General features: G+C 41.1%; 1 protein-coding gene across 11 annotated transcripts in view; it reads right to left on the reverse strand.

The window, feature by feature from the left end:
• PLCB4 (phospholipase C beta 4) overlaps window positions 1-21,415 on the reverse strand; it is a 418,616-nt gene that overhangs the window by 134,298 nt on the left and 262,903 nt on the right. For all 11 annotated transcript variants that reach the window (XM_072800091.1, XM_072800090.1, XM_072800095.1 and 8 more), the window contains 3 exons: window positions 2,305-2,385; window positions 1,421-1,480; window positions 7-150 (listed from right to left, as the gene is read on the reverse strand). In XM_072800091.1, coding sequence (XP_072656192.1) covers window positions 7-150; window positions 1,421-1,480; window positions 2,305-2,385 — 285 coding nt within the window. The remainder of the gene's footprint in view (window positions 1-6; window positions 151-1,420; window positions 1,481-2,304; window positions 2,386-21,415) is intronic.

Consider the following 21,415-nt stretch of genomic DNA (forward strand, 5'->3'; position numbering starts at 1 on the left):
GGCTACCTTAGTTACTTCTGGATTCTCAGCCACCATGTATGTGAAACTGATGTTCACCAGATCTGTGCCACTGCAGACACAAACTATCCGCCCTTCCAGATCATTCTCTGACTTTCCAACAGCCTCAAGAGCGGCCAAGATTTTGGGATCCTGTATAGAAGTACACAAATAGGAAAAAAAAATTGTTAGATCACAGAGCATGGAGGAAACATGCTCAATTGATGTAAAAATACACAGAAGGACAAATGTTTTCTTTCTGATCTAAAAATGCCCTGATATCTAGCATTATTCTAAAACTTGTAGAGGTAAAACTTGTAATGCTACATACTACGAACTCATGTAGTAAGAAAAGTATTATAATATTATTGATTCAGAAAACTAGGTGTGAGGGTCTTTCTTCAGGTGCTTTGTTGTAATTATTGGAGGACCTGGAAGATGCTAATGGAATGAAAAGGCTCTGACTGGGTCCTGCCTAGGCCCCAAAGATCCAAGGCAGCTGTCAGCAGAGGACAGTCACTAGCATCTCATGCAAATAAACATAGACACTGCCACAGCCAGCCACCAAGGGCTATCAAAAAAATAAGATTAAGGCTTTCAAGTAACCTGGACACAAAGAGTATGTTCATCTCTAGAAGCCATGACATCTTCATTTGGAACGAAGAGAGTGTATGTTTACCATAATTATCAAATAAAATAGCATCTTTGTCCTCCAAAAGAACTCAAGAGGAAATGCCAACATAGTTACACAGGAATTTTAGCTAACGTAAAAGAGGACAGCTTTTGAAAAAGACAAACAAAATGATTCACATAATTTTGTTTTTGACATCTAAAAACCTGCAGAGCTATTATGAAAATGGGAATAAATACGATGCTTTAATATTCTAGAAAAAGGCCAGCTTTTAAATTCCTCACATCACTATGTAAACAGCTTCTTATTCAAACAAATCAATCACTGTGAAGAAGATGGATTTACATGCTCTGTCATCTTTTCTCTCAGAGGCAGACTGAGCCTCCAAGGTGAGCCCACGTCTGCGTGCACAGGTGCATAAATATGGAGCTAGCCATGTCGTTTAAATTTCCACATTAACCACAGACCAGAAGTGACTCATTGTTTGTTTTAAAAAATGGCAGCAGAGGGAGGGGGGCCTTGATGAATTAATTTCTGAGTTAAGGAAACTGTTTCTATGATGGAAGTATCATGCAAGCATCTTCTCTTTGAAAGGGGAATAGCGTTTCTAATGTAACTAAACATAATGCAATCCAAACCATCCAATGGATATAGATGAAAAGATTTCTAAATTGTTCTTCATTCCAGCTGATGAGTTTGGGGCAGTAAAAAAGATTACATTGCATTCCAGAAACCTTTTCCAACCTAAGTAAATCTGTGTTTAGAAGAAAAGCAAACATCAATCACAGGTACCTTTGGGGTGGCTCCCAATCGAATACTGTTGATGAGGGAGCATTCTAGCACTTGTCCTTCCTGAAAAGAGAGAATGTAATACAGCAGTGAGCTGAAATCCTGCCAGACCTATGGCACAGATGAGGTATGTGATGATGAAGGCAATGCCAATGACAGTAAGGGAGAGAAGGAGTGAAAAACAAAGGGCAGTCATTGCAATACCCAATGATCAGAAATAGTCAAGACCCCACACATTCCATTTCAAATATACTCGTATATATGGATGCAAGTCTGAATAATTACTTATGTTTATAAAGTGCTGTTACCTTTATGCATATAATATTGTTATTAGTGTATGTATCTCATTAAATATATGTGTGTACATGCAATATTAAATGGGTACAATGCTTTTATAGAATTCCAATTCTACTTTTTAAAATTCAGTTCAAAGATCCATTTAATGTGTGCACTGTGCTATGTATTGAGTAAAGTCCTGGGGTGTAACAAGATGAACATGCTCTTAATGCACCTCTGAAACTCAGCTTGAAAATCTCTTCTTCTAGGAAACCTTCCTGATTCTCAAGATTAAATCAGATCTGCCTGTTTTAAACTCTTGTAACAACCTAACCTTCTCTTAACAACACTCAATGACTTGTACCTTTTATTTATTTATTTTTTGATGCCTGCTTCTTCTCCTAGACTGAATCTATGAGGTCTAGAATACTGTACTTGATCACTACCATATCCCCCCAATGCCTGCCACATGGAAGCACATTTTTAAAACCTTGAATAAATAAGCAAGTGTAGAGTTCATGCCCTCAAGAGGCCTTCTGTCTACTTGTTGAGAAATAAAATGGTTTAAATCAAAGAGCAGGAAAGAACAATTCACGGTTCCTGTACTATACCTTGCCTTCACTCCTCCAGGTCAGAAAGAAGCCAAATTCATCCACTTTGAAGAGGCAGTTGGGTTCAAACACAAAGGATTCCTGTTAAAAAGAAATGTGTTGATCTGAATGACTCACCCCATTTTGAATCTAATAAAAATGCAAATATCTTTTAGCCTGTAAAAGAGGGAAAATGAGAAATCATCCTTTTGCATCCTAAATCTAATGACCACATTTCCTATTATATTACAGAATATTTTCATCTTGAAAACTCTTTGCATTCAGTTTTGTATTGAAAGACTGATCAACTTTATGCAGCATCTGCCTCTAGAGTAGCTTTAAATATAAAACACACTGATGCCTTGTAGGTCATTGAGAAGAAAGTTTCTCTAAGGCCTTGGAAGAAGAGCTCCGGGAGAGAGAGAGAGACTTCTAGATTCCAGCCAACTGGTCTTCCTCCACAAAAGAGCAACTGTTATCTGTATTTAATATAATGCAAAATATCAGGAGATAATTTTTTTAAGTCACTGATTTTTTTTTTTGTCTCACTTATCATTCAGATGTTTACTCAGAAAACTTCTAAGATTTTTGTTTTTACATCCAATCTCATTTGGTGTCCTATAAACCAGGACTTGAGCAGGATTTTGAGCTATGCAAAGTGTAGTCCTTGGACCAGCAGCACCGGTATCATATGGGAACTTGACTGAACTGCAGAGTCCAGTGCTCCTGCCCAGATGGACCAAATTAGAGTCTCCAGAAGTAGGGCCCAGAAATATGCATTCCAACAACCCATCTAGGTGATTCTAATGCACACTAAAGTTTGAGAACCACTGCTGTACACTTTGACACGAGAAATTCTGTTGAAACTTACAGAATCAAAATTTGAATAAATAAGGATGTTGGGGGATGCCTGGGTGGCTCAGCAGTTGAGCGTCTGCCTTTGACCCAGGATGTGATCCCGGAGTCCCAGGATCGAGTCCCACATTGGGCTCCCTGCGTGGAGCCTGCTTCTCCCTCTGCCTGTGTCTCTGCCTCTCTCTCTGTGTGTCTCTCATGAATAAATGAATAAAATCTTAAAAAAAAAAAAGAGAAGGAATGTTAGCCCCCACAGGGGCTCAGGGCAGCTATGCTGTACTTGCCAAAGGATTCCCGGTCTTTAGCAAGAAAGCACCATTGTGACTATGAGCACCAGGAAAATTCTGCATCAATGAAAGAAAAAGGGTATTTAGGAAATGAACCCAGATACCCTCTGCCCTCTGGACTGCTTTGTACCAAGACTTGGTACCCATGTGTCAATAAATCCCCATGTCTTTTTCATAATGTAAAGAAGTAGTTAGTCCTCCTAGATAATTATAGTGCCAACAAAAGGGAACTTGTCTGCCACATGTGTATCAGGGTAGTGACTTACAACAAATAAAGAGTAATTATAGGATTAAGACTTTAAGGGTCATTCAGACTCTTAGTTTCACCCATCAAAACATATCTTTCTAAATTTCAGGGAAACAGAAACATTTATTAAGGTAAAGCCAATGTCAAGATACTGGGCCACCATAAAGTGTCAGAATCTAGGGTCCTTGAACAAAGCTAGCCTTCAAATTTGTCTGGGTAGTCTCCTGACAGGTGAAGAATATCATTCTTTCATTCTTTCACATTTCAACTCCATATCAGGCACATGCTAAGCACTGCAGACATAGCAATGAAAAATACAAAGAATGGGAACATGGTATGATCTTTGTCTTTGGAATCAAGACCCAGTTCCACTATTTATTTTTTATCATCTCTTCAAAGGCCCCTTTCTAAGCCTCAGAATCCTTATCTAATAAATAAAAGTATTTTTTTTAATTTTATTTATTTATGATAGTCATCACAGAGAGAGAGAGGCAGAGACATAGGCAGAGGGAGAAGCAGGCTCCATGCAGGGAGCCTGACATGGGATTCGATCCTGGGTCTCCAGGATCGCGCCCTGGGCCAAAGGCAGGCGCCAAACCGCTGCGCCACCCAGGGATCCCTAAATAAAAGTATTAAACATATCTTTCAGGCTCATAGAAATTAAGTGAGTTGATAAGTGTAAAGTACTTGGCACACAGTTATAATTCAGCAAGTGGTAGCTACTATCAGTAATGTATGGTTCAAATTTACATTTGTGGTAGCAAATTACTAACAACATGACATCACCAATATTCGACCCACAAAGATGGCACTTTTGGATGGTTCAACTTTTTTGAAAAGTCTTCACCCAGGGAAGAGCTTACAATCTAGATGGGTCTCAGAGAATGGGTAGGAGTTATCCAGGTGAAGCAGCATGCTGAGCAGAGGGAACAGCATTTGCTGCTTGTAGGCTTAACCAGACACTGGGAACTTCTGAGGAGATGGTGTGGTTAGAACATCTCAAGGGAGTAGCAGCAGATGAGACTGGACACATAAATAGGGCCAGATCAGAAGGCTGTTATATGCCATGCAAAACGTATTAAACTTGACCAAAAGGCTGTAGGGAGTCTTGTATCATTACTGATTGAGAAACAAGAATCACTAATTAAAATATGAGAATTAACACATTTTAGACTACTTCCCAAGCAGTCTCTTAACATTAGTACAGATTTCTTGTGCACAACATTCAGAAGTCTGCCCTAAAATGGCATTTAGAGAGTAGACCCACAATGAATCAACTACCATCGTTATTTATTTATGTGTACCCTACCCTTTTCCAAATAATGATTTGAAATGATCCATGAAATATACATGATAAATAAGAATGGTTTTACAACTTATTTTGAGGTGGAACTTTCAGTTCCTTGGCCTCCTTAACTGTAATGATTTTTTTTTTCTCTCTTTCTTTGTCAGTTATGAAGTACCCCTGGAGCTTATCACCACCACCTTGGTATTTCAATTTCTAATGTCCCAATCTTGGACCATGTCACTTGATCCCTCTAGTCCCTACCTCTACAGTATCTATTCTCCTACATCCATTTGACTTCTTTACAACTTCCTAATTGTCAACCTTGCTGATCATTCACTATCCACCAGACTTCTTCCTCCTTTTCCTTCCACTGTTGTCTAGCTAATTTCCATGACCCAATATTACAATCACTCCCTCACAGACACCTTCAATCCCCATGTTTCATTTCTGTTTTCTTAGTCACAGAACCAAGTCCATCTTATCCATATTTTATTGCCGAATTTGATTAAGAAAATCACAGAACTGGATTCTCAGGCTTTAGCTGATATTCAAGATCACAAACTTCACATGAATAGTCAACAATGACTTCCAAACTTAAAATTATTTCTTAAAGAGGTTCCCCACTCTACAAAAGGACTATTTCGTGGCTTCTCAAACTCCTTGGGTACAATTACTGTCTTCACTGGGTAAAAAAAAAAATCCATAAAATAAGAATCTCTCTCTCTCTTCCCTCTCAATGAAACATTCTTTCTCCCAATAGGGGTCAATCCCCCCTCCACCATTTCTGCTCCAGATGCAATCCTCTTTCACTCACACAAGGACTGCAGTCTTTCATTTATCAACACCCAACACACATCAACTTTTCTTTTCTCTACTAGATCATTCCTAGTAGGACACACATTCTAGTTGTTCCCACTGCCTGTCACTTACTACCTTATGTTTCTGATTCCCTTTAGAGCATATCTTGAAAAGTTTGTCCATATTCACTGCCTCTCTACTATCTCTCTTCCATACTATCTTTGACCAATTCCATCTGCCGTCTTTTCCTGTCACCCTCTGTTACTTTTTCAGCCAGGTTTACCATGGCTTTCATGGTGCCAAATGTAGCACACACATTCTTTTTCCCATCTGATTTGATCTCTGAGCATCAGACCAGTCCCTCCTTGGAAGACTCTCCAATCTTTGGTTGCATATCATTTCTTTAGTCTCTTTTTTTTTTTAATTTTTTTTTATTATTGGTGTTCAATTTACTAACATACAGAATAACACCCAGTGCCCGTCACCCATTCACTCCCACCCCCCGCCCTCCTCCCCTTCTACCACCCCTAGTTCGTTTCCCAGAGTTAGCAGTCTTTACGTTCTTTAGTCTCTTTTTCTTCTATCCTCAACTTCTATATGGTTTCCAGGACTTGGTTCTGAGAATTCTCATTGCCAATATGTTCCCAGATTTCCATTAACCCCCCCTGATTTCAATACCATCTATTTCTTGGTAACTCCCAAATTTACAAGAGTAGCCCTAGATCTCTCTGAGTTCGGAACTTTACTTGACATCTCCACTCAGATGTCTCCAAATTAAAATGCCTACAACTGAATGCTTTATTCCTTACCCTCTCTCCAAGCCTTTCCAGCATGAGACCTTAAGTTCAATAAATGTTCCCAGTACCTACCAATTTATTGAAAACTAAGTCATCCTTGACTTTCTCCTCTCACTTCCATTAAATGAATCTCCTTCATACTCATATATATCCATTTTACTCCATCTTACCACCATTTTGGTCCAAACCATCATCATTATGTCCAAGGACTGATCTTCCCACTTCAATTCTTTCTTCTCACAGCAGCCAGATTAACTCTTTGAACGTTTCATCAGTTCATTAAAACTATTCAATGGATTCCTGCATTATTCAGGATAAAATCCTACTCCTTACCAAAGGCCCTAGACAAGCTGGGTTCTTCAGACTGTATATGTTGCCACTTTCCACTGCTTTCCTTTTTCTTCATTATAGCCGTGGAAATTCTTCTCCTTGAACTCCTCAAGTTCCTCCCAGGCCTTTGTACCTGCAGCCTCTCCTGCCCAGAAATCCCTTCCTACTGCCCTTAGCATAATTGGCTCCTCTGTATCCTGCAGGCCTCACCTTAATGATGTGTCTTCAGAGGGGGCTTTCTCTATATTTTTTAAAAGGTCTCTCACATTTTATTCTCTATTACAGTACCTTATTTCTTTGCTTGCACCAATTGCGATCTCCAATTATTTTTATTTCTTTGTGTATTGATTTATTGTATGGCTTTCACACCAAAGTATAACCTCCACGAGGGCAGAGCACTTGAGATGTTCTGGTTCACATCTGCATTCCAAGTGCCTAGCACATCAAAGGCACCCCAAAACTAAATTCACGCACTAAAAAAATAAATGAACATGTGATATCCTGTTTCAAATAAAGTATTTTTCAGCAGGCCAATCTATAAAACAGATAAACAAGAAATTATTCAAGTTGAGGGGGTTGTTTGTAGCAAGCCTGGAACCCATCAGGGTCAGTCCTTGGAAGGCTGCCATGAACAGAGGTACAAATACAAGGACACTGCATTGAATCCAGTCCACATTGTCTGCCTGGCAGAGGGGCTGTTTTAAATTCAGACAAGCTCATCTCAAAGTTTGGGTGTGGCTTTGAGGCACACCCTGGGAATTCCCACTGGACCAGGAGTGCTGTTTGAGTGTCCTTCAAAGAAATCATTTTCAAAACAGGATAAGTGTGGGCAAGGGGAAAAAAATAAGATAGAAAAGTAAAATAAGCTCAAAATAAAGGAGAGCTCCAGAAAGGCATGTCATAAGATCCTAAACAGTTAAAATAGGATACCAATTTGGCTCTGGGCTCACTAGCAAGAAAAGCAAAAAGGGAAAAAAAATATCATTGACCAGAAACCCATAGAGTTCACAGATAAAAACACATTGGTTGTTAGGAAAGGCAGTAGCCAAAGAGAAATTCTCTGTGGGAGCTCCAAGAAGCCCTGGCCAAATGCTAAAGATGAGGTTCCCAACAAAGCCCACAATAACGTTGTCCATTCTGACCACAAGATTCTTGGACTAAACATATTCAAACTACAGAGATCAAATCTGAGGAGTGTGTGGCAATTAGCTGAAAGGAAAGGAAACACTATCTATTTAGGTTTCTCTCCACTCCCGAGAACACACAGAAGGACCCAGCCCTCAGGGTGAGTAATGCACACATCTCTTTTTTTCCTACCGGCAGTGTTAAATTTCAGATGGATACCTACTGACCACCACGTGGGTGGCAGCCCATGACCTGGCTGAGGCAGTAATATCCTCAGTCCCCATCAGGAAAACTTCCCTCCAGACTGGGTGGGACATGGCAGGGGAGATCATCAGAGGAAGCTGGCTTCTCTTTCCTTTGCATATCCACTGGTTTTGCAGCTAACAAATGGTAATAGGATTCTCTAGTAAGGAAACGAACCATAGCAGAACTTCCTCCAGGGAGCTCAGAATTTCGGTTCTCAGAAGACTGTTAAAATTCACCACAGTCACACTTTGAGCTCAAGGACTGGTGGACTCTGCCAGCCTAAGGTGCTCACTCTCTCCTCAGGCCACTGGGAGAGACAGGATGAAGGACACAGCAACGCCTTTTGTGATACTATGGACAAGCTGGGGACCAAGGCGGGGCATGTTGTTTGAGAGGCAAGAAGGATCACTTTTGGTGGAATCACTATAGCTAGAAACTTCTCTGCCTCAGTGATTCTTGCTGTGAGAGGCTTGTGCCATGATGCGCTTCCCGAGGCACTTCCCTCATTCCATCAAGGATAGAGTCTATTTAAAAGCTGTGTGTCTCAACATTATTTTTAGCTTCTTTTCCCCACTTAACGCATGCCACTTCAACATGATTCCATATTATGACCTATCTTTCAGAGTCAAGTCACTTTCAAGATGACATAGATTAGGGGCGCCTGGGTGGCTCAGCTGGTTAAGCATTTACATTCGGCTCAGGTCATGATCTCAGGGTCCTGGGATTGAGCCTTGTGTCAGGCTCCCTGATCAGCAGGGAGTCTGCTTCTCTCCCTCTCCCTCTGACCCTCTGCCCGCTTGTACACACACACACACACACACACACACACACACTTTGAAATAAATAAAACCTTTAAAACTGTGACATAGATTAAAATAGTTTTCCTTTGTTTCAAATTTAAAAGTCTTTTGGTTAAACAAAATTTAAGTCCTTTTTTTCTTAAAAGGAATGGCAGAGATCTGGGCAGGCTGAGTACTCTGAAGGGAGGCAGGTATTTGGGTGGGGTTTCTACATAACAGGTGGTTGAGTTTATTTTACTTGTGTTCTTTCTCACCTTTGCTCTTCTGCCCTCTTGCCCACCATCATTACCCACATGAAATGCTACATCTTTCTACTGTGGGGTCTGTACCATCAAACAGGGAATGGTCAAGTCCTTACCACAAGCTAGAGATAGGGATTTTTAGATTGGCTAATCGGTGCGTTAACTCCACTTTATTTAAACATTAGCTGTTCAGGGGGTCTTCTATGCTTGTGACTGGATAGATAGATTGGGAGACACAGAGGAGTGAAATGGGCAGGGCCATTCACATTCCATTGGGTGTCCTCTGTCTTCTGAGACAGCAGATCCTCATAAGAGGTGCTGCGGCTCCAATGCCAGCCTCCCTGCCAGGCATCTGCTGAAGAATCGTGGGGGTGCTGTCTGACCTCACCAAGCTTCACTTTTCCCACCTAGAAACTGAGAACATGGACACCAACCTCACAGGGCTCTCAAAATTGAGAAAGCCTATGTGCCTGGGACAAGGCAAGTGCTGAATAAATTATAGTAGCTATTAGAAAACAGTGTACTATTTAATTTGGGGCTATGTAGTGAGACATTTCACAAATATGATCTCATTTAAAATATCTGCCAACTCTGCAAGGTTTTAGACTAGACCAACATTGCCCAATAGATTTGCTATAATGATGCAAATGTGCCAGATGGGCACAGCCCAACATGGCAGCCATGAAACACTTGAAATGTAGCTAGTGCAACAAAGGTGAGTTTTTCATTTTAATTCATTTTCATTTAAAAAGCCACAGGTGCGGGACACCTGGGTGGCTCAGCGATTGAGCACCTGCCTTTGGCTCAGAGTGTGATCTCGGAGTCCTGGGATCGAGTCCCACATCGGGCTCCCTGCATGGAGTCTGCTTCTCCCTCTGTCTTTCTGTGTCTCTCATGAATAAATAAATATTTTTTTTTAAAGTCTCTTATAAAAAAATAAATAGCCACAGGTGGTTAATGGTTACCATATTGGGCAGTGCGGTTATAGAGATAAGGGGAATATTTTTCAGAGAAGCATAAATTCTTTAAAATCACAGTTGATAAGTCACAGACCTGGGATGCAAGCTGGTTTCTTGGATTCCAAAGCCTGTGCCTATTCAACTTTGTCAACACTGACCAAAACGGTCCCCGTCTGGCTAACACCAAAGGATTTCTAAATGATCAGTAAATGAACACTGCTTTTGTAGGCTCCACCTGTGGGGAAACATGGTGCCCACTGTCCTTGTTATTTGGTTTGTTAAGAACCAAAGGGAAAGGGGCGTCTGCCTTCGGCTCAGGTCATGATCTCAGGGTCCTGGGATGGAGTCCCGTGTAGGGCTCCCTGCTCAGTGGGGAGTCTGCTTCTCCCTCTGCCTCTGCCCCTTTTCCCACTCATGCTTTTTCTCTCTAATAAATAAAATCTTTAAAAAAAAAGAACTCATGGGAAGAAAAATGACTTCATTAAGGCTGGAGAGAGACAAGTGACATATGAGTTAGGGAAAGGCCACTAGGGAATCTTATCAAATATCGATAAAGTTATAAACCACTACCAACAAGAACAGATGAGCTTGGGAGTGGCCTTTGGCTGGGGACACAGGTGGAGTCTGGGATAGTTAACCAAGAGCTCCTGCTTTCTATCAGATCCTGGAATCTCAGAGTCTAAGTGATGCCACTTGGCCTATTTATTTCAGCTCTTTATTCCAGAGGAATTGACTAAGCTTTGTAGCCAGCAGTAGCAGATCCTTTCTGATTCTGCATAAACACTTCCTCTCTCAGAACTTTTTTTTTTTTTTAACTTTTTCAAGTTAGAACTAAAGCCCTTGGTGATGACATTTTGTCATCCAAATGACTTATAGACTGCTGTAGCAGATGGGTCCTTAAGTTGTTTTTATTCTCATGGGTCTAGTTTCCCCTTGGAAGGATCCAGAAAGTTTGTTCCATTTGTTAATCTTCCTTCTAATCTATGGACCCCATGAGATGAGGGCTTCTGAGTTCACATTCTAAACAGGAAAGAGGAGCAGGAGGACATTGGTCATGGCTGCCCCATCAAGGACCCCTGTTATATGCTATTACCTTGTGAAGAGATCTGTCAGATAACATAAGAGCACTCGCAGCTTTTGTGTTCCTTTCTGTGACCTTTGATTCTTTGGATGGAAACCCCTACTGGGTTGTTTAAATTTAATAAAAATAAAAATAAATAATTTAATAATAAATTAAATAAAAATTTAAATTTATTAAATTTAAATAATTTAATAAATTTAGAGACCTTTGCTCCTCTATCTAATGTTCAGCCAGAAATCAAGAGGGATACGCAGTTTAGTATCCCAAAAAGTGTCAGTGGCACCTAATACCCAAAGCCCTGCTTCTGTGCCACTGTGGCAGCTGTGACTAACAGAGATGCACAGCGCTTACTGAGCACCCAGCAATGCTCCGTGCACTTTGTACACATCAACTTACCTCCCAACATCCCTACAAGGGAGGTACTATTCTTATTCCTGTTTTATAGAGAGACCATCAAAACACAGAAATGAAGCATCTTGCCCAGTATGGTATAGCTGGCAGGGCAGAGTGGGATTGTTGGCTCCACCAAATCACACACTTAAGTCATCTGCTTCGAGATCAGTCAGTGAGAGTCATATTGTTGGGGATGGGCCCAGGCAACTGCTCACCAGTCTCACCTGGAGGCTCCACTGTTCTCCTGGACACTGTATACCAGTAACCATCGCTAGGGTTAGAAGGGCACAGGAGGCTTCTTAGGTTTAATTACCACATTTATTTTTTTTAAAGATTTTATTTATTTATTCATGAGAGACACACAGAGACAGGCAGAGATACAGGCAGAGGGAGAAGCAGGCTCCTTGCAGTGAGCCTGATGCAGGACTTGATCCCAGGACCTTGGGATCACCATCTGAGCCAAAGGCAGATGCTCAACTGCTGTGCCACCCAGATGCCCCTTACCTCATTTCTTGAGGCCTCCCTGTGACTCCCCCCAGCTGCACAGACTATATTTATTACCAGGTTGTCACAAAGGGAGGTTTTCCATTGCTTCACATCATGTCAGAGTGTGTTCTAGGTTTCTAAAACCAAGTAAAAAGGGTTTTCCCAATTTTTTGCTTTCCTTGCAATCTAGTGGACATGGTGATCCCTATGACTGTCCTTCCTGCATTGCATTGGCCACCAGGATCACAAGCAGCAGCTCTGCAGCTCACTTATTTCAACTTCATGGAACATTTTTGCTCCCCAAAGAGTGGCTGCCTGCTAATTTTTTCCCCCTCACACCAGCCTAAATCCCTGTTCCATTCATTTTATCTTGTGGTACCTATTTCTACATTATAGCTTACTTTGCAATGCAGAAGAAACATGTGTAAATAAGCAGAAAAACCAGTCCAGGAACACCAGAAACTACTGGGCATTTTACATTGGTTTTCGAGTCAGATGGAACAGATCCAACTGTGGCTGGACACTTACAAACTTATTTGAACTCTACTTCTTCATCTCCAAAAACAGAGATAACAACCAAAAATAATTGCTCTATCTCATGGGTTACCTCTGGGCATTGAGTACTTGATGCATAATCTGAACCCAGTAAATTATTACTGATTGTTAGTAACCCAATAATAGTAATTATTACTAATGCTGCCAGTTTTGACTATGACTAATCATCCAAGAACAAAGGAGGTTAGTACACCATCCCTACTCTATGGATGAGTAAACTGATCCAAACTGAGGTTAGCAGGTTGCCTAAAAGGACACAGATGATAAGCAGCAGAGCTACATCCACAGTGTGACAGGAAGAGCATTTCTGTTAGGTGGATCCTTAAAATAAGCAACAGTACCCCTGTGTGCTAAGTTCCCAAAATGCACATCTGGGAGTCTCAGCAAGGAGGAAATCCAGAGTTTGTAAATTACCATTGTACTAGACTCAGTGAAATTTTGTTTTTTGCACAAGGAGCTCAGGTTGTGTTTGTTCTCTGCCCAAGCCCACCTCAGTATAAATCAGGCACAGAGGCTCAGCCCTCAGAACACAGGGTTAGCTTCCACCCTCTTGGAGGGCCATGAGTGGCATGAGAAGATAATGCCAGGCTTGGGAGCCCCCGCCCTGCACCTCCCTGACAGGGCATATCACATTCTCAGATGGTGAGAGGGCGATCCAGGGAATCATTTGGCAAACTTCACAACGTGCTAGAGACCTGCTGTCTATCTTGGCTTCTAAATGCCATAGAAACAAATGAAAATTTCTCCTCCTCCCAAACCAATTGTGAGCACATAATTTGCTCATTTCGGCAATAGGGATACAGTGAACCTTATACTTATCAAGTAGAAAGTTTTAATCTACTCATTTCATAAATAAAGATTATCATTAACTTTCCAAGTGACCTGGCTTGGAAGGATCGATGAAGGATACTGACAAGCAGCAAGGGCGGGGGGGGGGGGGGGGGAGTACAACATCTTAACATCTTCCCTGATTTTTCATGTTATATTATTTTTTAAAAACCCTGAACTTTAGCCTAATGATATTTATTATTAATAAGAATTTGTGGTCAGCTCGAGTAGGGTTTGAATTTGGGAGGTGGAAGGAGCATGTGCATGGATGAGCCACCTACGGGAGTCCAGCTCTGTTTCTGACTGCTTAAAGTATGACCATGAGTGGTTAGGAACTCCCATACTCCCTGTAACTTCCATTAAGTCTCTGGGACTAAATTTTTAAGGTCTGTCAGTTTGAGATGTCAGATTCTTTGCCTCTGTCCTTTTCCCTCCCTGAAGCATCTCTGATGTGGGTATTCTTTTTTTTTCTTGAGATTTTTAAAAATTTGTTTATTTAAGAGAGAGAGCTTGAGCAGGGAGAAGGCGAGAGGGAGAGGGAGAAGCAGACTCCTTGATGAGCAGGGAGCCCAACGAGGGGCTTGATCCCAGGACCCTGAGATCATGACCCGAGCTGAAGGCAGATGCTTAACCAATTGAACTACTCAGGCGCCCTGATGTGGGTATTCTGAGGCCAAATCTGAATGCTCAGGCTCTGAGAGAGCTCTTGTGTTGGGGCAGGACACAGACAGGCTTCCTGATTATTGCCATGGAACACCTGAAGCAATTATTCCCAGGATATTCGGCAACTACTTCTCAGCTTGCAGAGAGAAGAACAGTCAACAAAACATGCTTTTAGGAGGAGTGGGTGGTCCCTGAAAGTAACTTCCCTGGACAAGAAAACTGTCATGTTCCTCCAAACTTAGCAACTTGGGAGTCTGAACTAGCAACTAAAAAAAGGAGAAATTAAAGAAGACCAACTTACTCAAGAGCCAGGGAGGGAAATAACTCTTTATAAAAAATATTTATAACAAATATTAAAATAAAAAATGTTCCCATCCTCTTTCTTCTCCCCCCACACCCCCAAGATTCTCTCCCTAGAGCAAACTTTAGTCAGGCTCTTCTGAATCTTCTTCCCAACTAGACCTTGACGTCTGGATTTCCAGGTCTATCTTTGCATTGCTCGATTTTAACAGGAATCCTGCTAAACTGGTTTAGCCAGAATCTCCCTCAATATCCGAGCACCTTTATATCTGATCGGGTGCCTCAACCTCCACCATCTCCAGGTGACCCTCACCTGCTCTTTGGCTATAAATCCCCCTTTCCTCTTTGTATTCAGAAGTGAGCCCAACCTCTCCCCAAATAGTGTATACCCCCCATTGTAGTGGTCTCTTGATCACAGTCTGCCCTATCATTCTTCAACAAGAGCCCGGAATGACTTTTTCTTTAATACCCACTCCACCCCCCATAATTCTAAGGACAACTGGAGATATGCTTTGCAGATGGGGTTGAAGCATGACCACAAGCTGGAAAATCCCTTTCAGTAAAGCACTTCTAATTAAATCACAATTTGTTCCAGAATAATAAACTGCACTGAGCAAATGATTAGAAATATAGTGACACAGGGGGTGCCTGGGTGCCTCAGTTGGTTAAGTGTCTGACTCTTGGTTTCAGCTCAGGTAATGATCTCAGGGTCATGGGATAGAGCCTTGCTGAGCATGGAGCCTGCATGAGATTTTCTCTCTTTCTCTCTCCCTCTGGCGCTCCCCCTACGCACTGCTCACTTGATCTCTCAAAAAAAAAAAAAAAAAAAAAAAAGAGAGAGAGAGAGAAGAAAAGAAAGAGAAAGAAATATCATGAAGAAGCAGGTCAAGGAAAAGTGTTTTAAGCTACTGCTATCTGGAGATGACAGTCCACATTGAACAGAGTCATTAAAAGGAAATCTCAAATGACTTCCAAGACACTGCCCTCCAAATGTACGCATTTCCTACTTAAATAATTCAGCTTTTTAAAATGCCTATCTTTACTCTAGCTGCACGCTAGGTCACTCCCTTCCACTTCTGTCTTCTGAAATAGCTTATTTTTGGGCCTCAAAGATATCGTCCCTTAGGGCCAATCCTGGCTCTATCACTTTTTATTGTCCAAAAGATGTGCAGAAATTACAGGAACATGCACACAAGGGCCACTGCTGTCACCTCGTGAATTCTGCATTGAGTGCAGAGCTATAGAAGATGGCAGGTCTGAAGGCTTAGAGCGTGATTGTTCTCCACCGAAGTGGCGCTGCTGCATCAGGGGAAGGGGAGAGGATGCAGGAGCAGGCAGGGAGAGACCTCAAACCATGAAGCAGGACTAAGATCCCAGAGAGGAGAGGCAAGAGGAAGGTTCTCTACCAGGTGGATGGGACTCCCGGGGCAAGGAGTGCCCCACCAGCTTCATCTGGGGCAGACAAGGGCCAGCTCTAGAATCTCTGCCACTGGCTGAAAACTCTAGCATTAACGCCATAAGGGTGCTAAAGCCATGGCAGCTGGAGGCCATCTTCTGACCACAGGGCTCGTGGCAGGGTCCACTGGAAGGAGATGTAAGTGGCAAACCTCCATGGCTGCCCCAGATGGGATCTCTTGCTAACCTTTCCAGATCCCCCTGCAAAAGGACCTCCAGTGGCAGTTCCTTGGTACCCTTAAAATTCTTTAAAAATTAGGAACCATTTAAGGGCACCTAGGTGCCTCAGTTAGTTAAGCATTTACCTTCGGCTCAGGTCATTATTCCAAGGTCCAGGGATGGAGCCCCACATCGGACTCCATGCTCAGTGGAAAGTCTGCTTCTCCCTCTCTCCCCTGCTCCTGCTGTCTCTCACTCTCTCTCTTTCTCTCTCTCAAATAAATAAAATCTTCAAAAAAAATTAGGAACCATTTAAATAACAAAAAAATCTGAGTCTTAGATATGTCACTAAGAAATCAATCACTGGATTACGGTACGTGCTTATTAGTATCTGTTGGGTGATAAATGATTTCCCGGCTGGAGATATAGCAATAAATAAAAACAAAGGATCTGCTCTCACAGCTTATATTCTAGGGGGAATTTTGACAGTGAACAAAAAACAATATATCAGGAATTGATAAATGTGAAGGTAAAAATATCTAAAACAGTAAGGGTAATATGTGTATGCTGGAGGGGGGGTTGCTGATGAAATAGGAGGAAGAGTAGTCCAGAGAGGGAACTGCAAGTGCAAAGGCTCTGAGGTTTAAATGTGCCAGGTATTTTCAGGGAATATCAATGGGACACTAGAGTGAAGGGTCACGTAGGGGGCTTGTAGGCCATAGGAAGGAGTTTGGAAATTATTTGAAATGAGATAGAAAGTCCTGAAGGTTTAAACTAGAATAGAGGTATACTTTAACTTACACTCTAAAAATATCCATCTTAATTATTTCTCATAATGGCTCTGTGAAATAGGTACTATCATCCCTATCTTTCAGACAAGGAAACTATGATTCAGTGCTCAGTGGGGTTAAGACTGGCTTACAGTCCCATTTATTGAGTTGCAAAGCCAAAGTTAAAGGCATTTCTGTTTAACGCCAAACCCACGCCCTTAACTATGTGTTTTTCAAACACCTCAAGAAAGAGCTCTCTGGCAAAGATTTTTACCCTAAATACCACTTAGTACAAAATCTTTCTTTATCTGTAAATAATATCCTGGCAACTTTGATTTTGGGGAGTATCCAAAAACTAGGCTCTTTTTTGCATTTCACCAGTTAGAAGGATTACCTGCCCTTTTAGGTACCTGGGAGAAGAGAATCCATAGCAGAAGAGCACTAGAGGTGCCAGTGAGACTGTCCTCAGAGTAGCTTCTTAGTAGAAAGAGCATGTTGGCCTCAAAGCCTGGGAAGCCATATTAGTTCAGCCAATACACTACGTTACATGCTTTTGACAAGGTACCGTTTCACAGCAATTGCTTACTATTTATGGCTTTTGAAAGTGAGTAGTTTAAAAACATATGCTTATTAGTCTATCAATATGAAGTATCATAAGACAGGCTTCCCTGCTGAGGATATTTTACGTCTATTTTCATTGATTGAAAGAAAATATTATGTTCTTTCCTTCCATGTAATACATTTTACCTAGCTTTTTTCCCCTTCAAAAATTAGTGACTAAAAAAATAACTGGTTAATACTTTTCTATCCTTAAAGGCTGATCTTCATTGATTATAAGATACAGGTATTAGCATTCTGAGGGGCATTTATTTGCTGTGAGGGGCAAATATATGAAAAATAAATTCTATCCTCATTTCCTTAAAAGAATCAAATTAAGAACTCCTGGATATAGTAATATAATTATTATGGTATGAAATAGATAAAGCAAATAGGTTACTAAAAAAGTTAAGTAGCTCCCATTGCTAACTGTGTGTATATATTTAAATATACCTATCTTCAAAAAACTGTGTAGGAGAAAAAAAAATGTTTTGGTGCTCAGTCAGTTAAGTGTCTGTCTTTGGCTCTGGTCAGGATGGGATGGAGCCTAGGTCTGGCTGCCTGCTCAGTGGGGAGTCTGCTTCTCCCTCTGTCCCTCCCCCCCACGCACGTGTGCGCATGTTCTCTCTCTCTCTCTCTCTCTCTCTCTCTCGTAAATAAATAAAATCTTTTTAAAAAAAGTTTTCCTTAATCCTCTTAGGGTCCCTGGCTGGGTCTGAAAATTAAACTGAGAAAGATCAGCAAAAGAAAAGCATACAAATTTATTAAATATATGTTATATGTATAATAAAAAGAACCACAGGCCCCAAATGAAGTCACTTATGTTAAGGTCCCATGTAAGCAAACCAAGACTTAATACCTAAACTGCAGTTTCAACCTCACAAGTAATGTGACCTGTAAACAGCCAACCTAGAGTTTCCTGGTGTGCATTAGGAATTACTCCACTGAGAGATCCCCTCTGTTCCCCTTAGGAAGGCAACTTTGCCTGAAACAATGCATTCTTTGCTAATAATTCCTTTTCCATTCCCTCTCTGCCTTCAAAAACCTATCCCTACCTGCAGCTCAACAGAGCTCTTATATTTTCTGGATGGACAGATGGGATGCTACCCAATTCATGAACTGTTTAATAAAGCCAATTCAATCTTTACATTTACTTGGATGAATTTTGTTTTTTAACATGTGACATGGGAGTCAACATAAGAAAATGAAGACTAGAAAAAAGCAGTTAAACCTAAGTATTTTTGTGTTAGGTTTGATGAACAGTCATGTAGAAATATTTCTACAGTCATTTATAAATATGATAGATCAAGGGCTATAAGGTTAAATATACTACACTGGGGGTTCTCAGGAAGTCCTATTTGTTCAGATTCTTCTCAGAGTACCTATTCTGTTGGAGATAAGGATGCTTCTTTCTCCAGGTATAGATAGGCATCCTCTCACAGGTGGGTTTTTTATGACCTGCTTTGGGAGTGGGAGGAAGAAAAGGAATGATTCCAAATGAATTTCAAACTCCTCTGCCTTAAAATATTCAACATATCAAGACGCCATATTTTGAATCACATCATTTGCAAATGGCAGCCACTTCAAGGTCCCAAGTCATAAGACAGGTAGCTGTGATTCATGTGTGTTCTCTTTATCAATACGTCAGTTCTGGAGACAGGCTCCATTGGTCACTACATGTTGAATAGTAGGCAATTCGTTAATTGATTCAGGCTTCTCTTTCCTCTATAACGTGGAAAATAATCTCATTTAATCCTTACCACCATCTGAGGGTTTAAAGAGATGACTGATGTCAAGTGCTCAGCACACTGAACAGTGAAATCACATCTAAAATATTCAACTCCTCTGGAAAAAAGAAAAGTTTCTTTTATTGAACAGTTCCCCCTCTTTATCTGCATTGCTTGGTTGAGGGAGATCAGCTGTAAAGAACTTTGAATGCATTTAATTTTTTTTCCTCTTAGGAAATCCCAAACTCCCTGACTTGCTCTATGCCTCGTGGTTCTCAAACTTGAGCTGCATAGTCAGAACCACCTTGGAGAACTCTTAAAACAGGGACTGCTGGAACCTCACCCTCAGAGTTTCTGATTTGGTAGGTCTGGGGTGGGGCCTGAGAATCTGCATTTCTAACAAGTGCTCCAGATGCTGCTGGTGCTCCTGGCCAAGGACCACACTTTGAGAACCGGGGCAGGCTAGCATATGGAATCTTTCCTCTCAGTTGTGAGCAGCTGTATTGCCTTGGGTGACATGTTTACCCATCATTGGCCTTGGTTCTGCAATCTGTAGAAGGAAGCTAGAGACCCACCTAACAACGGGCCTCTTCTGAGGTTTCAATGAAACAATGTTTGTTCAGCATTTACACAGTAACAGTATTTGTAGAGCACCTAGTAAAGGCTCATCTTGGCCCTGGCACACATTTCTAGTGTAAGACCTAAAATGCACGCTCCCTAAAAATTACCAAAATCAGTAAACAGTGAAAACATTTCCTCATAATATTTAGGAACGGGGCATTCATTCACATGAAGTGGAGTTTAAAGAAACATAGTTGTATTACCCAAGAAAGGACTTTAAAATGATTCACTTTAACATATGCTGTATACTTCACTTGACTGTTCATTTGTTCACCCTTGAACGAACTCTATTAATTCAATGGCTAGACCATAGCATCAACAGAGAGCAAGCCAAAAGAGAATACTCCAAAGGAAATGCAGCCCGGATGTCCTTCAGGTCTCTTCACCATCAGCCTGGAGATCCACAAGGCTGTACGCATTCATCCTCATGAAAAGGATGCCCTGGCCACTGTGCACCTGCTCACCGGCAGTCACAGACATGGCTTGAAGAAGCAAATATTGAGCATTTTCCTATTTACACTTCAGGTTGAATAGAATCAACAAAGAACTAGCACCTAAGCAGCTTCTCAGCCCCTATATTTTAATTTTATTGGCTCATTATTTATATACTTTTTTTATATATTGTTTCCTTCTGATTCCACATGCTCCTTGTAAATCTACACTACCTGAGATTTCCTAGTCTAGTTTCCTAGTGGATGCATTTCACACGTCTTCTGAGAATAAGCCATCCTTCTGGCACCTGTGAATAGCATGAATCTCAAGTCATAGGGTCTTCCATGAGACTGACTCAGACGCTATTTCATGGGTGAGATGCTTCTGTTCCTCCAGGGAATAGAGTTATCTTCTATCTTTGTGAAGAAACAAAGAAAAGCAAACCCAAAGAAACTTCCCAGACAGGGAAAAGCATAAAAATGAAAAGAGTAATAAGCAAAAAAAAAAAAAAAACAAAAAACAACAAAAAAAAAAAAAAAAAAAAAAACAAAACTGGAACATCTTATAGGGAAGAAAGATCAAAGTGCTCAGTGGCACAGCAAAGCTGATACAATTTTAGAGGTAAAAGGAAAAGAAGTGGAGAACGACTAACCTGAAAATAAAATAATACATTTGTTAAGGGCAAAAATGATGAGCTAAAAGTAACTGCTTAAAGCTGAATGCATCATTACCACCCAAACTCACATGTTATTTCTTTTTTTTTTTTTTTTTTTTAAGATTTTATTTATTTATTCATGAGAGACACAGAGAGAGGCAGAGACACAGGCAGAGAGAGAAACAGGGTCCTCGCAGGGAGCCTGATTTGGGACTCGATCCCAGGATCCCAGGACCACGACCTGAGCCAAAGGCAGAGGCTCAACCACTGAGCCACCCAGGTGCCCCCATGTTATTTATTTCTGTTCAACATTATTTGTCTTCTGAGTAAGGTATCTGCAAACTAGAGCCTGTGGGTCAAATCCAGTGTGCCCATTTTCAAAAATAAAATTTTATTGGAACATAGCCCATTAATTCAATTATGTTTTATCGATGTT

This window comes from Canis lupus, chromosome 26 (genome assembly GCF_048164855.1).
Source record: "Canis lupus baileyi chromosome 26, mCanLup2.hap1, whole genome shotgun sequence".
NCBI lineage: Eukaryota > Metazoa > Chordata > Mammalia > Carnivora > Canidae > Canis > Canis lupus.